This window comes from Saimiri boliviensis, chromosome 16, assembly GCF_048565385.1.
Source record: "Saimiri boliviensis isolate mSaiBol1 chromosome 16, mSaiBol1.pri, whole genome shotgun sequence".
Taxonomy (NCBI): domain Eukaryota; kingdom Metazoa; phylum Chordata; class Mammalia; order Primates; family Cebidae; genus Saimiri; species Saimiri boliviensis.
The window spans coordinates 34,533,692-34,547,613 of NC_133464.1; the positions used below are offsets into that span (position 1 = coordinate 34,533,692).

Sequence of the window (13,922 nt, forward strand, 5' to 3'; positions counted from 1 at the left end):
TTCAACATCCCTTTATGAAACAGTATAGAAGGGAAGATATCTTAAGATATCTCCTGTCAGCCCACAGCTAACATCATTCTGAATGGGAAAAAAAATAAAAGCCTTTTCTCTAAGATCTAGAACAAGGCAAAGATGCCCATGCTTACCACTTTCATTCAGCATAGTACTAGAAGTCCTGGCCAGAGCAATTGGGCAAGAAAAAGAAATAAAGTACATCCAAATTGAAAACAAAGAAGTCAAATTAGCCTTGTTCACAGATTACAAGATCTTATATTTTAAAAGTCCTGATGACTTAACCAAAAAAATGGGTAGAACTGATAAATGAATTCAGTAAAATTGCAGGATGCAAAATCAACAGACAAAAAAATCAGTGACATTTATATACACCAACAGTAAACATATGAAAAAGAAATCAAGAAAACAATTCCAGTTATAATAATGAAAAAAAATAAAATATGTAGGAATTAACCAAAGAAGTGAAAATCTGTTACAAGGAAAACTATAAAACATTGGTAAAAGAAACGGAAGAGGACACAAGTCTCTAGCTATGAGTTTCCATTAAATTTAAGGAGTTTCTATTACTAAAGGAAGAAAGCAGAATGAATATTGGGAATAAAGAGCAGTATCTATTTAAAAACTGTTTCTATAGTTGCTTAAGTACCCAAGTACACCTTTCTTCCTACACACAGAACACTCTTCAAGGAGGACATCTCTGAATCCCATTCAATTACCCATTCAGCTAACAGACTAGGAATTCTGGTTGACCCTTAGTGCCCTCCATTAGGTGCTGGCATGACTTCTTCCAGTCCAGAGATCTATAGACTGAAAAATGACCTCAGGTGCTCCACCCGCCTTGGCTTCCCAAAGTGTTGGGATTACAGGTGTGAGCCACCACTCCCAGCCAGAAGGGATACTTATTAAGCAAGACAAAAATCCAGTAAATACAGGTTGAAATGGTGCCCCAATTTGTGTTGTGATAAAGTCAACATGCAATTCCAAGGTACATACAAAATATTCAACAACTCTTATGCATCTAATGAAAGATATCATCTAAGAACCAGGTAAGTAGCAGGAATAGATTCTTAGAGTCATGTGATGTTTAAGTTGGTGGCAACATTCAAAAGTCAATATTCTAAACTCCATAGTTTAAACAGTAGGGAATGGGTCCAAGAGGGAATGTGGCTTACTCAAGTTATACACATATTTATAGGTGGCTCTGGGAACTGTTGGGCACTATGGAATAGGTGGAAGTTTAACAGAAATTTTATACCAAAATAACCAGCAAATTCAGTAGTACAAAAAAAAAAAAATCAACATCCTTGTTAGTTTGCCATGATATAGACCCAACAGTCATTTGTTTCGGTAGAGCTTTTTATCAGGCTGAATGTTCCAAATGCTCACAATTTTCTATCACAGTAAACAAGTCAGGGAATGCACAATAGTGAGAGCTGGACCATCTCATCAGTCATATCTAATAAATTGAGTGACTGCAATCAAATCATTAAGATATACATATGACTTCTTGAATAAAATCTTATTTCTTGGCCTTATTAAAAGAGAGAATATCATTTTATACTATACTATTTCTGAGATTATTATGCATCTTTGACTTTTTTTTAAGAAGGATATTGTCATGATGAAGGTATTCATTCTCTTTCAGAGACATCTTTTTATTGATGATAGAATTCAGGACCTAGTATCCCTAGATTTAGGCAATTGTGCCCACGAAAAGTGTGCCAATCATAACATAATAGCCTGCAAAAAATGAGATCTTGTAAGTTGTTTCAGGAGTCTGTCACTCCTATAGTGAGAATAAACCCAGACATAATGAAGTGATCCTGATGAATCAGGCATAATGAAGGATCTTGATGAATCAGAAGCCCTTCTTTCTCCACTTCACGTCCATTCCATCTTTACAACAGCTTTTGGTTTGATTTACTACATTATTGTAGGAGACAGGAATCATTAAACAGCTATAGAAAAATGAGATGTGTGTTCCTTTTAGGTTTTTATGCTTTTAAAATGATATTCAGATGATTTTAATTACTATAAAAGCATTGAGATGTTAATATACTTTATATGAAAGGGAGGGATACTATTTCATCCATCCTTTTCTGCAGCCAATTTCAACTCTGAGAAAATTATTTCTTTTGATCACTCTGATAGCATGTAATAAAAGAACAATAAAACACGTGGCTCAATTACCACTGCTTCTCATCAAGCGTGAATTAATGAATATAAAATCATTATTAATTGTTTTTCCTGGCTCCCTCTTCATAGGACAACAATTATACATTGCTGTATTTTGATAAGCATTTTGTGTTTAACACTTTGTGAACCAGGCTGTAAGAGGAACAGATGCATGAAATTATTACACAGGAGAATAATTCTTTGACTGTATTAACATTTCAAAAATATATGATAATCTTTTAATCTCCCTAGTTTCTAGCCGTTTTCCACAACTGCCTTAAAACTTCTCTAGAATACCGTCCCCACTTCAATGTTCCACACATCTTTTTTCTAGAAACAGTTTCTATCTGCACATAAAATAGTTTAGAAGTTCAATTTCTCACTGTTAATAATACTAGTTCCTCACATAATTATTATATGTTCAATTTCTTCAGCAGAGTTCCTTAAAAATAAAATCTATAACTTGAGCAGTTACAAATAAGTTAATGTAACTTATAAGTTACATTAACTTATTTGTAACTGCTCAAGCTATAGATGAAAAACATAGAGCAACAGAGAATATAATAGATTATGATCACTATAATTGACAAAATCAATGTTAGTGAATTATATTTACAAACACTTCACATAAAGATTCTATGTAACTGATAGTTCATTTTATTTTTATAAGACTTTAGTAAATATAGTGTTATGTAATATGAGTATATATAACAAGCTAAAGAACATATCTTTTTAGTCCATAACCATTACTTCTAATAGATTATGTGTATACCCAGATTTTTGAAACGCATACAAAGAAAATTTAACAAATGATGACATATAAGGTATAAATGTCATATGATTTTATCTATTACCCATAAATCTGTTTCTGTTTTTAAAACAGTTTTCAAACACTTTGTCTGTTATTAAACAATGACACTAAAGTTAAATTGTTGATATGTCTTATCTAACTCAATAGGCTTAACAAACACATATGTATATATGTTTCCAAAGAGCACAAACTAAAATCTGCTTTATAGTCAGAGAATTTGGGAAGCAAAAGGGACCTTAGACATCATTTTATCCAATCTCCCTTATGTTACAAATAATAGCACAGAGATCTGGAAAGTTTAGTGATTTTTCAGGTCCAAAAACTTTTTATGTTAACATCTTTCTGTCAAACTGTATGAGAAAATTGCTGGTAGTAGTTGTTTTACAGATGAAGGAAGCATATCTTGCTTCCTTTCAGTTCTTCAGGATGTCAACAATGTCTATGAATCTGAATTCTTAGAGAAATAAAGGTGAGGAAATGGGAAACTTGGCTTTAGTGGAAACCACCACTCACAGCCGACATACAGAGCGTGAATGGACCTGGCTGGAGTGATGATGCTCTCTGCTTATCGGAAGCATCGTTCCTTTGACATTGGTAACTGGAGCCATTTGAAATTTTTATTGCTAATACTAGCCAGAGATCAGATGCCTCTTTTTATGTGTGTGACCTTATTGAAAACAATCAGATTACTTATACAATAGCAGAATTGTTAATTTTATATGAGTTGATCTTCAATGTGAAAGCTTTTCTAGATTACATATTATTAAGATAAAACTTGTAACTTTTAATTCCTTAATGAGAACTTTTCATCTTGATTTCCATGTGTGAGAGTTATGAAATCCACTTTGCTGAAAAAGAAAAAAAAAAAAAGGTTAGATGAGCAAATTTAGTACAAAAACAACCTCATCATTAAGATTCACAATTATCCACCCACAGGGTAGTGGTGAATTAAAGATTTCACTTTTCCTTCCACTTCTGAAATAATCACTGTGGCTTTTGGTCACACTGTGTTTTATGAGATGTCTGAGAGTCATCTCTTGACAACTTGTATGTACTATAAAACATGCAATGCCTAAGGAGTACATACAGGGAGGAAGACACAAAAACTTCTAAGTCTTTTGGTAATCACATCCCCTTAGCCATATCATGAACTCCTGGTAGAATAAAAATTTTAGAGTTACCACCATGCACATCAAGACCCATGATATCACATTAGATCATCATAAGATTGCTAAACCAGAAAGAAAATTGAATATGAGAACTCTCTGGGGGAAACAGAAAATAGAAGGCACATATGAGTATAATTAGATTTGCTCTTGGAATTGATTCTGCAGCTTGATGGAATATGGGTTTCTGATATTTTTCAGAGCATTTTCCAGATGTAGCCTGCCAGTTGCTCATTAATATCACACATTTGTCATTAAATTCCATACTTTGGATCTCCCATAGGAGTCCCAAGTGTTCCTCTTTCATTCATTATATCAACAAGACAGTAGGAAAAAAGTGCCTTTCACATAGCACTGTTGACCATTTTTCAATATCATTTTGGTTATTTTATCTACTAACTATTGAATCTAAAAGTAAAATGTGAATAGTAGCTTTTAAAAACAAGTCAAGTTTCACAGGACTTAATTTTGCTAATTTGCCTACAATTAGCAACATCTCTTAAATTAGCTTTTAAACCTTTCATACATAGTTTATAGAAAATGTTAGTTAAAAACACAGGTCCTCAACATTCTTTTCTCACATTATATATGTTAATTAAGAGTGCAATTTATAGTAGCATTCATCTTAAATGTATAAAAAAAACTTAAATGCTGTATTTTTATGGAATTACACAGAATTTAAAGGTAATATTCAAAAGCATTTAATGCAATAACCAAATTAGATTAAAAATTATACAGTATTGAAGTGTAAGCATAAAGGTCATTTATAAATATGGACTTCATTTTAAACAATTATGTGAGTAGACAATATCTTTTTATGTTTGGGAAAAAATGGAAAATTTTCTAAAATAAATTACCTTTTTGTTTAGTTGTATCTATATCTAATCTGATACCAGAAGACAATATAAAAGTTGACTGATTTCATACCATTAAACAAAATACTACCATAGTATAAATATCTGCAGCTGAATTTTTAACTAAATATAATTAATAAAATGTTTTACTTTATTAAAATACATCATTTTAAATGATACCAAATGCTCATTAACATTAACAGAAGTGATAAATGCTTACAGAGTGTAACACTTACCCATAATTTTAGAGTAGCAAGGTTCACAGTGTATTGTCTGTCTATAAATCCAAATACTGTCACCCGCTTGTAGATTTTCCAAAGGCCGCTTGCATATTTCACACTAAAGAAAAAAATATATACATAAAGCTTTTACTGTAAATGAAATCTTGATTTTTAGAGAAACGGACATAGAAAAGTCCTCTCAGTTCATTCAGGACTGTCTTTCACAAGAGACTCAAGAGAAAACACAGGGCAATGAAGAGTGTACTTGTCTATAATCCAAGTGCTGAACTTTTCAAATAAATTCTCACATCATCTCTCTGCCATCGAGGTAGTTTTAAGGGATGTCTACCACTGTATTTTTCTACTTCACTCACAGTGGAGTAGATATAAATGCCCCAAAATTGTTTATGCCAAGGACAAGACTACAAAATATCTCAAACGAAAACACAAAGCTGCATTTATTGTTTGCTAACTTAAGGGAGAGCTAATTATGCTGTCCAGGCACAATCTCATGAGTGAAATAAACTGCTGATCTGACTGGGTTTGAGAAAAAGTTTATTTTAAGTAGTACTGGTTAGAGGTAAAAAAGGCTGACCTCTGCTTTAGATCTGTCCACTGCTGATTGGCTGGCTTCCAAGCATGAGGCTGTCACTGATTGGTTGGCTTTCAGAAGCAAATTCATTGAAGTAAACAGTTGTTGATTAATTGGACATGTCTAAACCAGTTAATGTAGCTCGCTATTGCTATGGCTATAGAACAATCAGCATTTTTCTATGAGTGTGAAGATGTTTGTTTTTATTCTTGGTAGTATTTTATTGAAATTACACTAAAAATAGAAAGAAATGATCTAAAATATAATAAATGAAAATATTTACCAAAAGTTATGATCAGGAGAATATTCTTGTTTTACATTTTTCTGCATAGTAATTTTAAATAAAAAGCTACAGGCTACATTTTGTTTAATTGAATATATTTCATAACTAAAAGCAACTTCATGTTCTCATAACTAATTATACAACCTGCAGATTATATTTTTATATAGGATTCTACATATTATGCTCTAAAATTGCAGTGTTTTGCTCAAAATCAGTTACTATATTTCTGACTGCTATGTGTCACCGTTTGAAGGTAATTGTAATAGAAGGAATCAATTGACAAAGTATTTGATTCTTTGAGTGGATTTGATAATTTGTATCAACTGCAGAATATTGCACTAGAAAGAACCCAACTGACTACATATTAGATTAATCAAGGAGCTTTTTAAAAATACCAATGCCCAATAATCACCTCTAAGATTCATGATTTAATTGGAGCTGCTCTCAATCATTCTATCTTTTCCTCATCTCCCCAAATGATTATGATGTGCAGTCAAGGTTGAGATCCACTAGTCTAGTCAATACCTCATTTTACAGTTAGGGAAACCGAGGCATGGTAATTTAGGTGGTTGTCCAAAGTCACATAAACAGTTACAAGCAAAGGCAAAACTAAAACTCAGGTTTTCAGATTCCTGTTTAGTGCTTACGCAGTTACACCAAAAACAATGATGTTGATCTACTCAATGTTATGGTGAAAATGCAAAGAAACATCCTAAGGAAGCACAAACTATGAAGCTTTAGTCTACTAATGAAAGCTTTATTATTTATTGAGCCACAATTAATTACAACTAATTATGCTCTCAAAGCAGACTGACTTTCACATATTATTAAACCCACTGGTCCTAATTTTGTGATGTAAGAAACTGCTAGCTTTTCTCTCAAAAATTTATTTTCTTGTTTTGATTTCATCACATATTTTCTGTAATGCATAATTTAGTAAAGTGTTGCAAAAACTTTTATAAAAAGACCAAGTGGGAGTTTTTTCCCACAGATTTAAATCTCTAGAGTAAGAGTGAATAAATGTGTCAGTAATCAACTCTAAGCCTAAAGCCAAGATTGTAATTACAAATCTTTGAGGTTTAGGCTGAAGAACCAAGAAATATTTAAATGGTGTACTATTAATGTGGCTGACAGTGCTTCTGAAAGCTTTTGCTTCATCTCATGCATTTCATTAAACAATTATTTTTATTCCAGTCATTATGCAACTTTTTATTTAGTTAAGTGAAATCAACATATCCTTACCTTAAAGCAAGTAGAATGGCAGCAAATTTGTAATTCATCTAAAATCATTTTCGTTTCCACACCCAAGGGTTTTCGGCAATAAGTGCACATATCTCTTTCAATGACAGACCTATAGTGACATAAGCAATTAAAAATAAATTTGCCATAATACAAATGACAGTTGTATTCCCTATAAAGTCATGTGGAAACAGTATCCGATGATATCTGAAAGTATCTGATGATACTTCAGAAAATTTCACAAAATCAAGGAAAGTTTGGAGTTTACTTATTCTAGTAATAGAATTGACTCTTCTAGTTACCTCAAAATGATATCAAGTAATTAAGATGAAAGAAAGTCTCAAATTATTAATTCATCAGAAATCAAGAGTGCATCTGAGTGGGATAATGGTGTTGAGTTTCCTAGCTGAACCCGGGAATATCTCAAGTACTCCTCAGAAGTAGTTGAGGTTTTTAAATTATTAATTTACATATATCATGCTACAGATTACATGGAAAAATTATGCTGCAGATTAATATACATTTTCAACTCTCAAAATATTCAATAGGCCCAAAATAGAAATCCATTCAAGAGCATGTTGATAAACTCACAAAATGATGGGACTGCAGGGGCCAGAGTCACCAAAACACTTCTCAAGGTGCCACCGTAAGACTCAGGATGTAAGAATACCTCCCATGACAAAATTTATGCTCTCCAGCCAGATATAACCCCACCACAAATTTGATGGGGAAGAAAAGAGAGTTATGTTATTTATTAAAAAACAAATATTAAATATTTGTTAAAATGATGTTTAACAGTAAATGATCTGTAGATGTGATCAGCAGAATCCAAAACATCTTGAGTCACACCAGAACCTTAGGAAAGGATCCTTTTCCTTTTGTAAGGTCTTAGGACTTGCTTAAACAGCATCCTGCAGAGCGAACTAGTTTCAGGGGATTAGCATGCAGGCCTGACATTTCCAGAGTAGGATATGTAATGGGGTAGTGAAATTAAGCAGCCAATATTTATGTAGTGCTTTATATGATATGTGCAGTGCACTTTTCTCTGCACTTTACTTACATAAACTCATTTATTCTTTACAACATTCCTGACAAGCCAGGAATTATTATTATTATTAATTAATAAAATTATTTATAAATAATTTTATAAATTATATATAATATATAATATATTTATATTATATGTAATAAAATTATATATATTTATTATATAAAAATATTATTTTTATCATTATAGTAAAAAGGAAACTGAGGCACAGAGGATAAGTAATATGCCACTATCATGAAACTAGTGAGTGGAATAGTAAGGATGTGATTGGAGGCATTGTGGTCCCAACACAGTGAGTCAAGACCTGTTGCGCTCATTGTGTTGAAATGAGTTAGCAGTACCCAGGAAACACTAATCTATTACCAAGCCCAGAAGTAGGAGCAGAGAGGAGAGAAAATGGAAGCAGGGAAAAGAAAGTGGGAGAAGAAAGGCATTAGAGTAGATAAGCTTTATATAGCTTTATACTTTTAATCATTCTAGAAACCTCTTTCTAAATCTCATGTATATAAATAAATATTTTCTGCTTTCTGCTTTCATTTGTTCTGTACCCACTTGCTTATAGCTACCTGGCAAATATTTTCCTATGAATTATCCATAAACACACACACATATGTATGCATATACTTTAATTTCCCATTTAAGACTGCAAACACTTCTAGAGTAGAAAATGGCACTCTGTTTCCTTCATTCATTCCACAGGCACTGATCGAGGAGCTGCAAATACAAAGAGCGGTGAGACAGTCTCCTCTGACAAGACGCTCTTTCCACCACACGATGTAAAGACGCATGATGTAATGATCGCAGTGGAATACAGGTATGTGGAAAGAGTGAGGAGAGCAGAGCCAAGAGAACCACTAACCCCTGGAGTGAAGTCAGGAACACCTCATCAGAAAAAAAGTGCTGTACCTGTTGTTTGAAGAGGAAAGAGCTCTCAAGGTGGGCTTGGTGGGGTGCGGATGAAGGAATGGTAGAGGAATTACAAGCAGAGTAAACAGAACATACAAATGTGCTACTCTGGGAGGGTATTTAGAGGGACTGAGCATCAGTGAATATTCTGCAGGAGTGGGTTCTGAAGGGCCATGGAGAATGTGCAAAAGAACTTGGACTTCATCCCGTTACATGAGACACCACTTTAAACAGGATTGACATGCTTAGATGAGAACTGTAAGAACATTGCTAATTTTACACACTATCAACAGTAAAAGTTTGTATAACCAACTGGTCTCAGAGAATTAACTTCTGCAGTGATGATTAAGAAAATTTCAAAGCGCTTTAGGAACAGGATTTAAAGTCTTTGTATTAACAGCAATACTTTTATGGAGAAAGTTTTCCTCCCTTAAGTTAATAATAAAAATACAAGCTCAGGAAATGCATTGATGTTGGTATCATCTTTATTAAGATCATACATTTAGTCAAAGATCTTTTCGAAGCATCATGAAAAACCTAGCTACGTTGTTTTTTAATTGGCTATCCAGATGATATTTGTAGTTCTAATGCTAGTGTCGATGACCTTTCTGCTCAAAGAGGTGTGACTTACAGGCAAGACACTCAACAAAACATTGCTAATGGACCAAATATTGGAAAAGCCACAAGAAAGAGATATAATTTTGATTCCTGGTTCATCCATGTTTCCCTTAGAAAATGGAACATAGGTTCATGTTTAAAAAAAAAAACAAAACCCTATTTACTGAGTACACATTAGGTACCAAGCACTGTGTTAGAAGCTGAGACTTCACACGAAAATAAGATATTTCTTTACCTTGGCTCGAGTCATAGCTCCAGCCCCTGCTATAAAGAAACACCATCAGTGGAGTATCAGACATTTCTATGACGACTTGTTTCCAGTGCTTGAGTTGAAATGATTCATTTACTCCATTGAAAATCTGCAGGTCATACTCTCATGAATGTCACCTAGGTGACCCACTAACATTAAACGGTAAAAGAGGATCACTAACAGCAAAAACCTGGAACAGGGCCAGTTCACCAGCACTCAATCAATATGCATCATACTCCACTCCTGGGAACTGAGCTTGGGCCCAGAGTGGGTCACAGCAGCATATCTGCGTGGCTGTTTGTAAGCCAAGAAGGCTACAAAAAACACAAGGAGGGAGGGCTGAGGGCACAGTCTATGGATGCAATGAAGCCTAAATGCTAATAATGTGGCAGTCCTGGGGCATCCTGAGGATCACTAGCAGCAGAGGGGCTGGCCTGGGAAGCAGCTATAAGGCACAGAAAGGCCTTTTGATAATATGCATCAAAATCAGACAGCAGAAATAGCCAGGAAGCCAAGAAACAAATTCCTGGATGCAGAAGTTGTCATTATTGAATTGCACTTTGTTCTGTCCACACACATTCATGACAAGAAATGTAAGTGGAACCATCTCTAAGTACAAAGTACAACAAGATGTATATATAAATGTGTGTGCATGTATATGTACTATTTATGTATGGAAATAAAGACATACTCACCTATCAGAAGTTGAATAAACAGTTTGTATGTATTTTCCAGAGACATTTTCCTGATAGCTATCCTTGGGTGATCTACTAGGAACAAACATAGATGCACATGTGAGAATCAGGCGATTTTCCTTATGCAGATAAGAAAACACACTCACACTGTCTCATGAACCCTCATAATATTTTATTTTTGTGTATGTTACAAGCCAGGATGATGTACTGACACCTTTTTTTAATCTATAGAAATATTGACACACAAGACACCCCCAAAGTGACATATATATCAAAATAAAGAGAGTAGGGTAAGGCGTACAGGAACAAGTGTGAGCAGGAAAAGAAGTCCACATCTTTCATGAAATGTATACTTGCACCTCATCAGTTTACTAAAGAAAGCTACACAGAATGTAATGTAGATAAAGGAAATCACAAAGCACAAACAGAGCAAGCACATAGATACATACACCATTCCCAGGGAGAAACTGAGATTCTTGAACTTTTAGAGAAAGCACTAGAGATTTTTATTTTTACTTGAATATATCCAAGAAAAATAACTTAGAATGAAAGTAAGAGATGTATAATTTTTTAAAGTTTTTTCTTTTCTATTATGTAGATTGTCCCAGTTTTTAAACACCACTCTTTCCTGAAGACAAATAAAATCTGTAACGTCCTAACCAGCTGGCTCCCATATTGCTTCCCGAGTACTTATGCCACCTGGAAATATATTAAGAATAGAAGCAATATATTTCTTTTATTTCATACAATGAGTGATAACTTCATGAACCTCTCTCTCCAAATTTTCTGTAGGCAGACTGCCTTCAGAACTAAAATCTATTTTATGAAACATATAATCCCACAATGCTAAATAAAAATTTGCATATATTTATGCAGGATGTACATATCACGATTCCCATTTTATTGATGAGGAAACTGAGACTAGAAGAGGAACATCACTAAGGCTACATGATTAGGAAATGACAAAGAAGGATTTAACCTCAAATGTGACTCTAGGGACTCTGTATTGTACCATACTGCCTGTCAATGTAGATTTTAGAAAACTTAAGGATATCTGAGGTACATCACCATCCTTGCTAGGTTAAGGTACAGGAGGCAGCCAGTCCTTCCAGAGGTTTCTGGTCAACAGACTATTAACCTGATATGCCACACTATTCATATTTTCTGTTTATAATAATGGGGCTCAAACTCGGATTCACATCAGGAACATCTGAAGAGTTTGTTAAGACACAAGTTGCTGGGCTGGAACTGCAGAGGTGCTGATTAAGCAGGAAGGAGTGAGGCCAAATAATTTTTATTTCTAAAACGTTCCCAGATCATGCTCATGATGCTGGCCCAGAGACTATGCTTTGAGAATTACTGTTCTATATGTGAACATGATACACATATACATATGTACATGGTATACAGTATGCAGTTAAAATATAAACTATAGTCATTACAATAAAATAAGTATGTCTTAGTCTTGGTACTTCTATGAATCAAGTTAATATTATTTTATCCATCTATCCAATTAATTAAAAAATCCAGAGTATAATATTTAGCAGAATATTCCTTATTCTTAAAAGAATTATTCATATTCAAAAATCAATATTGTAGTTGTTTAGCATTAGCTCCCATAAGACATGTCTTTAAAAATGAAAATGTATTGATGTGACTTTTATAAAGATACAAATATGAGAAATTACTATGTAAATATAGAAGAAAATGCCTTATTGTTCCCCAATATTTCACGCCTTGCCTTTACTATGATACTATTTGATATTATGTATATTTTTATCAATCTATTTCAGATTTAGTAACTACTTGCTACTTTAAAATTTACTCTGAAATTTTTAACTTTTAGTTTAATTGAAAGACAGCAAAAATCACTGACTTGAACACACCAGAGAGTGAGAATTGGATTAAGGAAAAAATCAATGTTGATGTTGCATTTTACAAGGTAAATTATGCATGGGTTTGAGAAACCTTTGTTGGAAGACTGCTCACCTCCTGACTTGTATTGAATTTCCTGGATCCCTGTCACAACTGCCTTCCACACAGAAGCCTCCCTGAATACTCTGCTCTGAGACGTCTTTGAAATGGGCCTGGATTAACATATGGGTTGTATATACCAGAATCTGTGTGTCCCACCATTATTGTTCTCCACAGCTGGGGCAATTTTTGTTTTATATTCCTTGAAAACCAAATGAATTATTGAGCCCTGACCTTGGTTTACATTTTCCTCAATATCCATCACTTCAAGCAGCAGATTTCAACTGAGACATCAATATCCTGTAACTTGGGCTAGGATACACTACTCAAAGTTATACCCCTTATTTTAGATTGGAGGTAAACAACAGTAGATAGAATCATTTAATTCAAGTGGAACTCCAAAATTAGTATAGGAATAGTTGTGCAATTTTATAAAGCTTATTTTAACCATATAGTTATATACATTTATGTGAGAACTTTCAAATGGCAATCTTATTATGTATACATCTATTATATTAAAATATTATTGAGTTCATCTAATGGCTATAATTATTTATAGCCCAAGTACATAATATCAGAAACATTATAGAGAATTATATATGTAGAACTCAATATACACATAAATGGTCTTCTATTTGAAAGAAGCACACCCTAAAAAAAGTAGCATCTCTTATTAAGCATAGATCCTTTCAAAATTACAAAATGAAGCAGAATGTTTTAAGTAAACTTTGAATACCTATTTTCCACGTACGTTCTTGTGTACACAACAGTATCCTTTAGTCCTTCCTGCTTGGGTCCAGTGTTAGAGCTGCAAAACAAATCATTTTACATCATGTTTAAAGCTTATTTGCAGGGATAATAAAAAAAGGCAATTTTCTAATTCACTGTAAAAGGTAATGCACATGCGTTCCTTCTGAACTATAACTGTTGAAACGTGAATGTTAGAGTGGTGTTAACATACCACTGCAAACATTTTTTTGTCTCCCATTTTGTTTTTAACTTCCATTGTCTTGGTTTACTTCCAGAGTATTGTTACAAAACTTGGGCACTAGATAATTCTTTTGTAGAACATGAA

At 33.6% G+C, this 13,922-nt stretch overlaps 1 protein-coding gene across 10 annotated transcripts in view; it reads right to left on the minus strand.

Moving 5' to 3' along the window:
- Positions 1 to 3,687: 3,687 nt before the first annotated feature.
- SCEL (sciellin) overlaps positions 3,688 to 13,922 on the minus strand; it is a 105,424-nt gene continuing 95,189 nt past the window's right edge. For 7 of the 10 annotated variants that reach the window (XM_039473423.2, XM_039473418.2, XM_010341649.3 and 4 more), the window contains 5 exons: positions 13,584 to 13,655; positions 10,874 to 10,948; positions 7,360 to 7,468; positions 5,258 to 5,360; positions 3,688 to 3,849 (listed from right to left, as the gene is read on the minus strand). In XM_039473423.2, coding sequence (XP_039329357.1) covers positions 3,833 to 3,849; positions 5,258 to 5,360; positions 7,360 to 7,468; positions 10,874 to 10,948; positions 13,584 to 13,655 — 376 coding nt within the window. In that variant the 3' untranslated portion in view covers positions 3,688 to 3,832. The remainder of the gene's footprint in view (positions 3,850 to 5,257; positions 5,361 to 7,359; positions 7,469 to 10,873; positions 10,949 to 13,583; positions 13,656 to 13,922) is intronic. The other 3 variants (XM_039473421.2, XM_010341648.3, XM_039473420.2) reach the window with 3 other exon arrangements.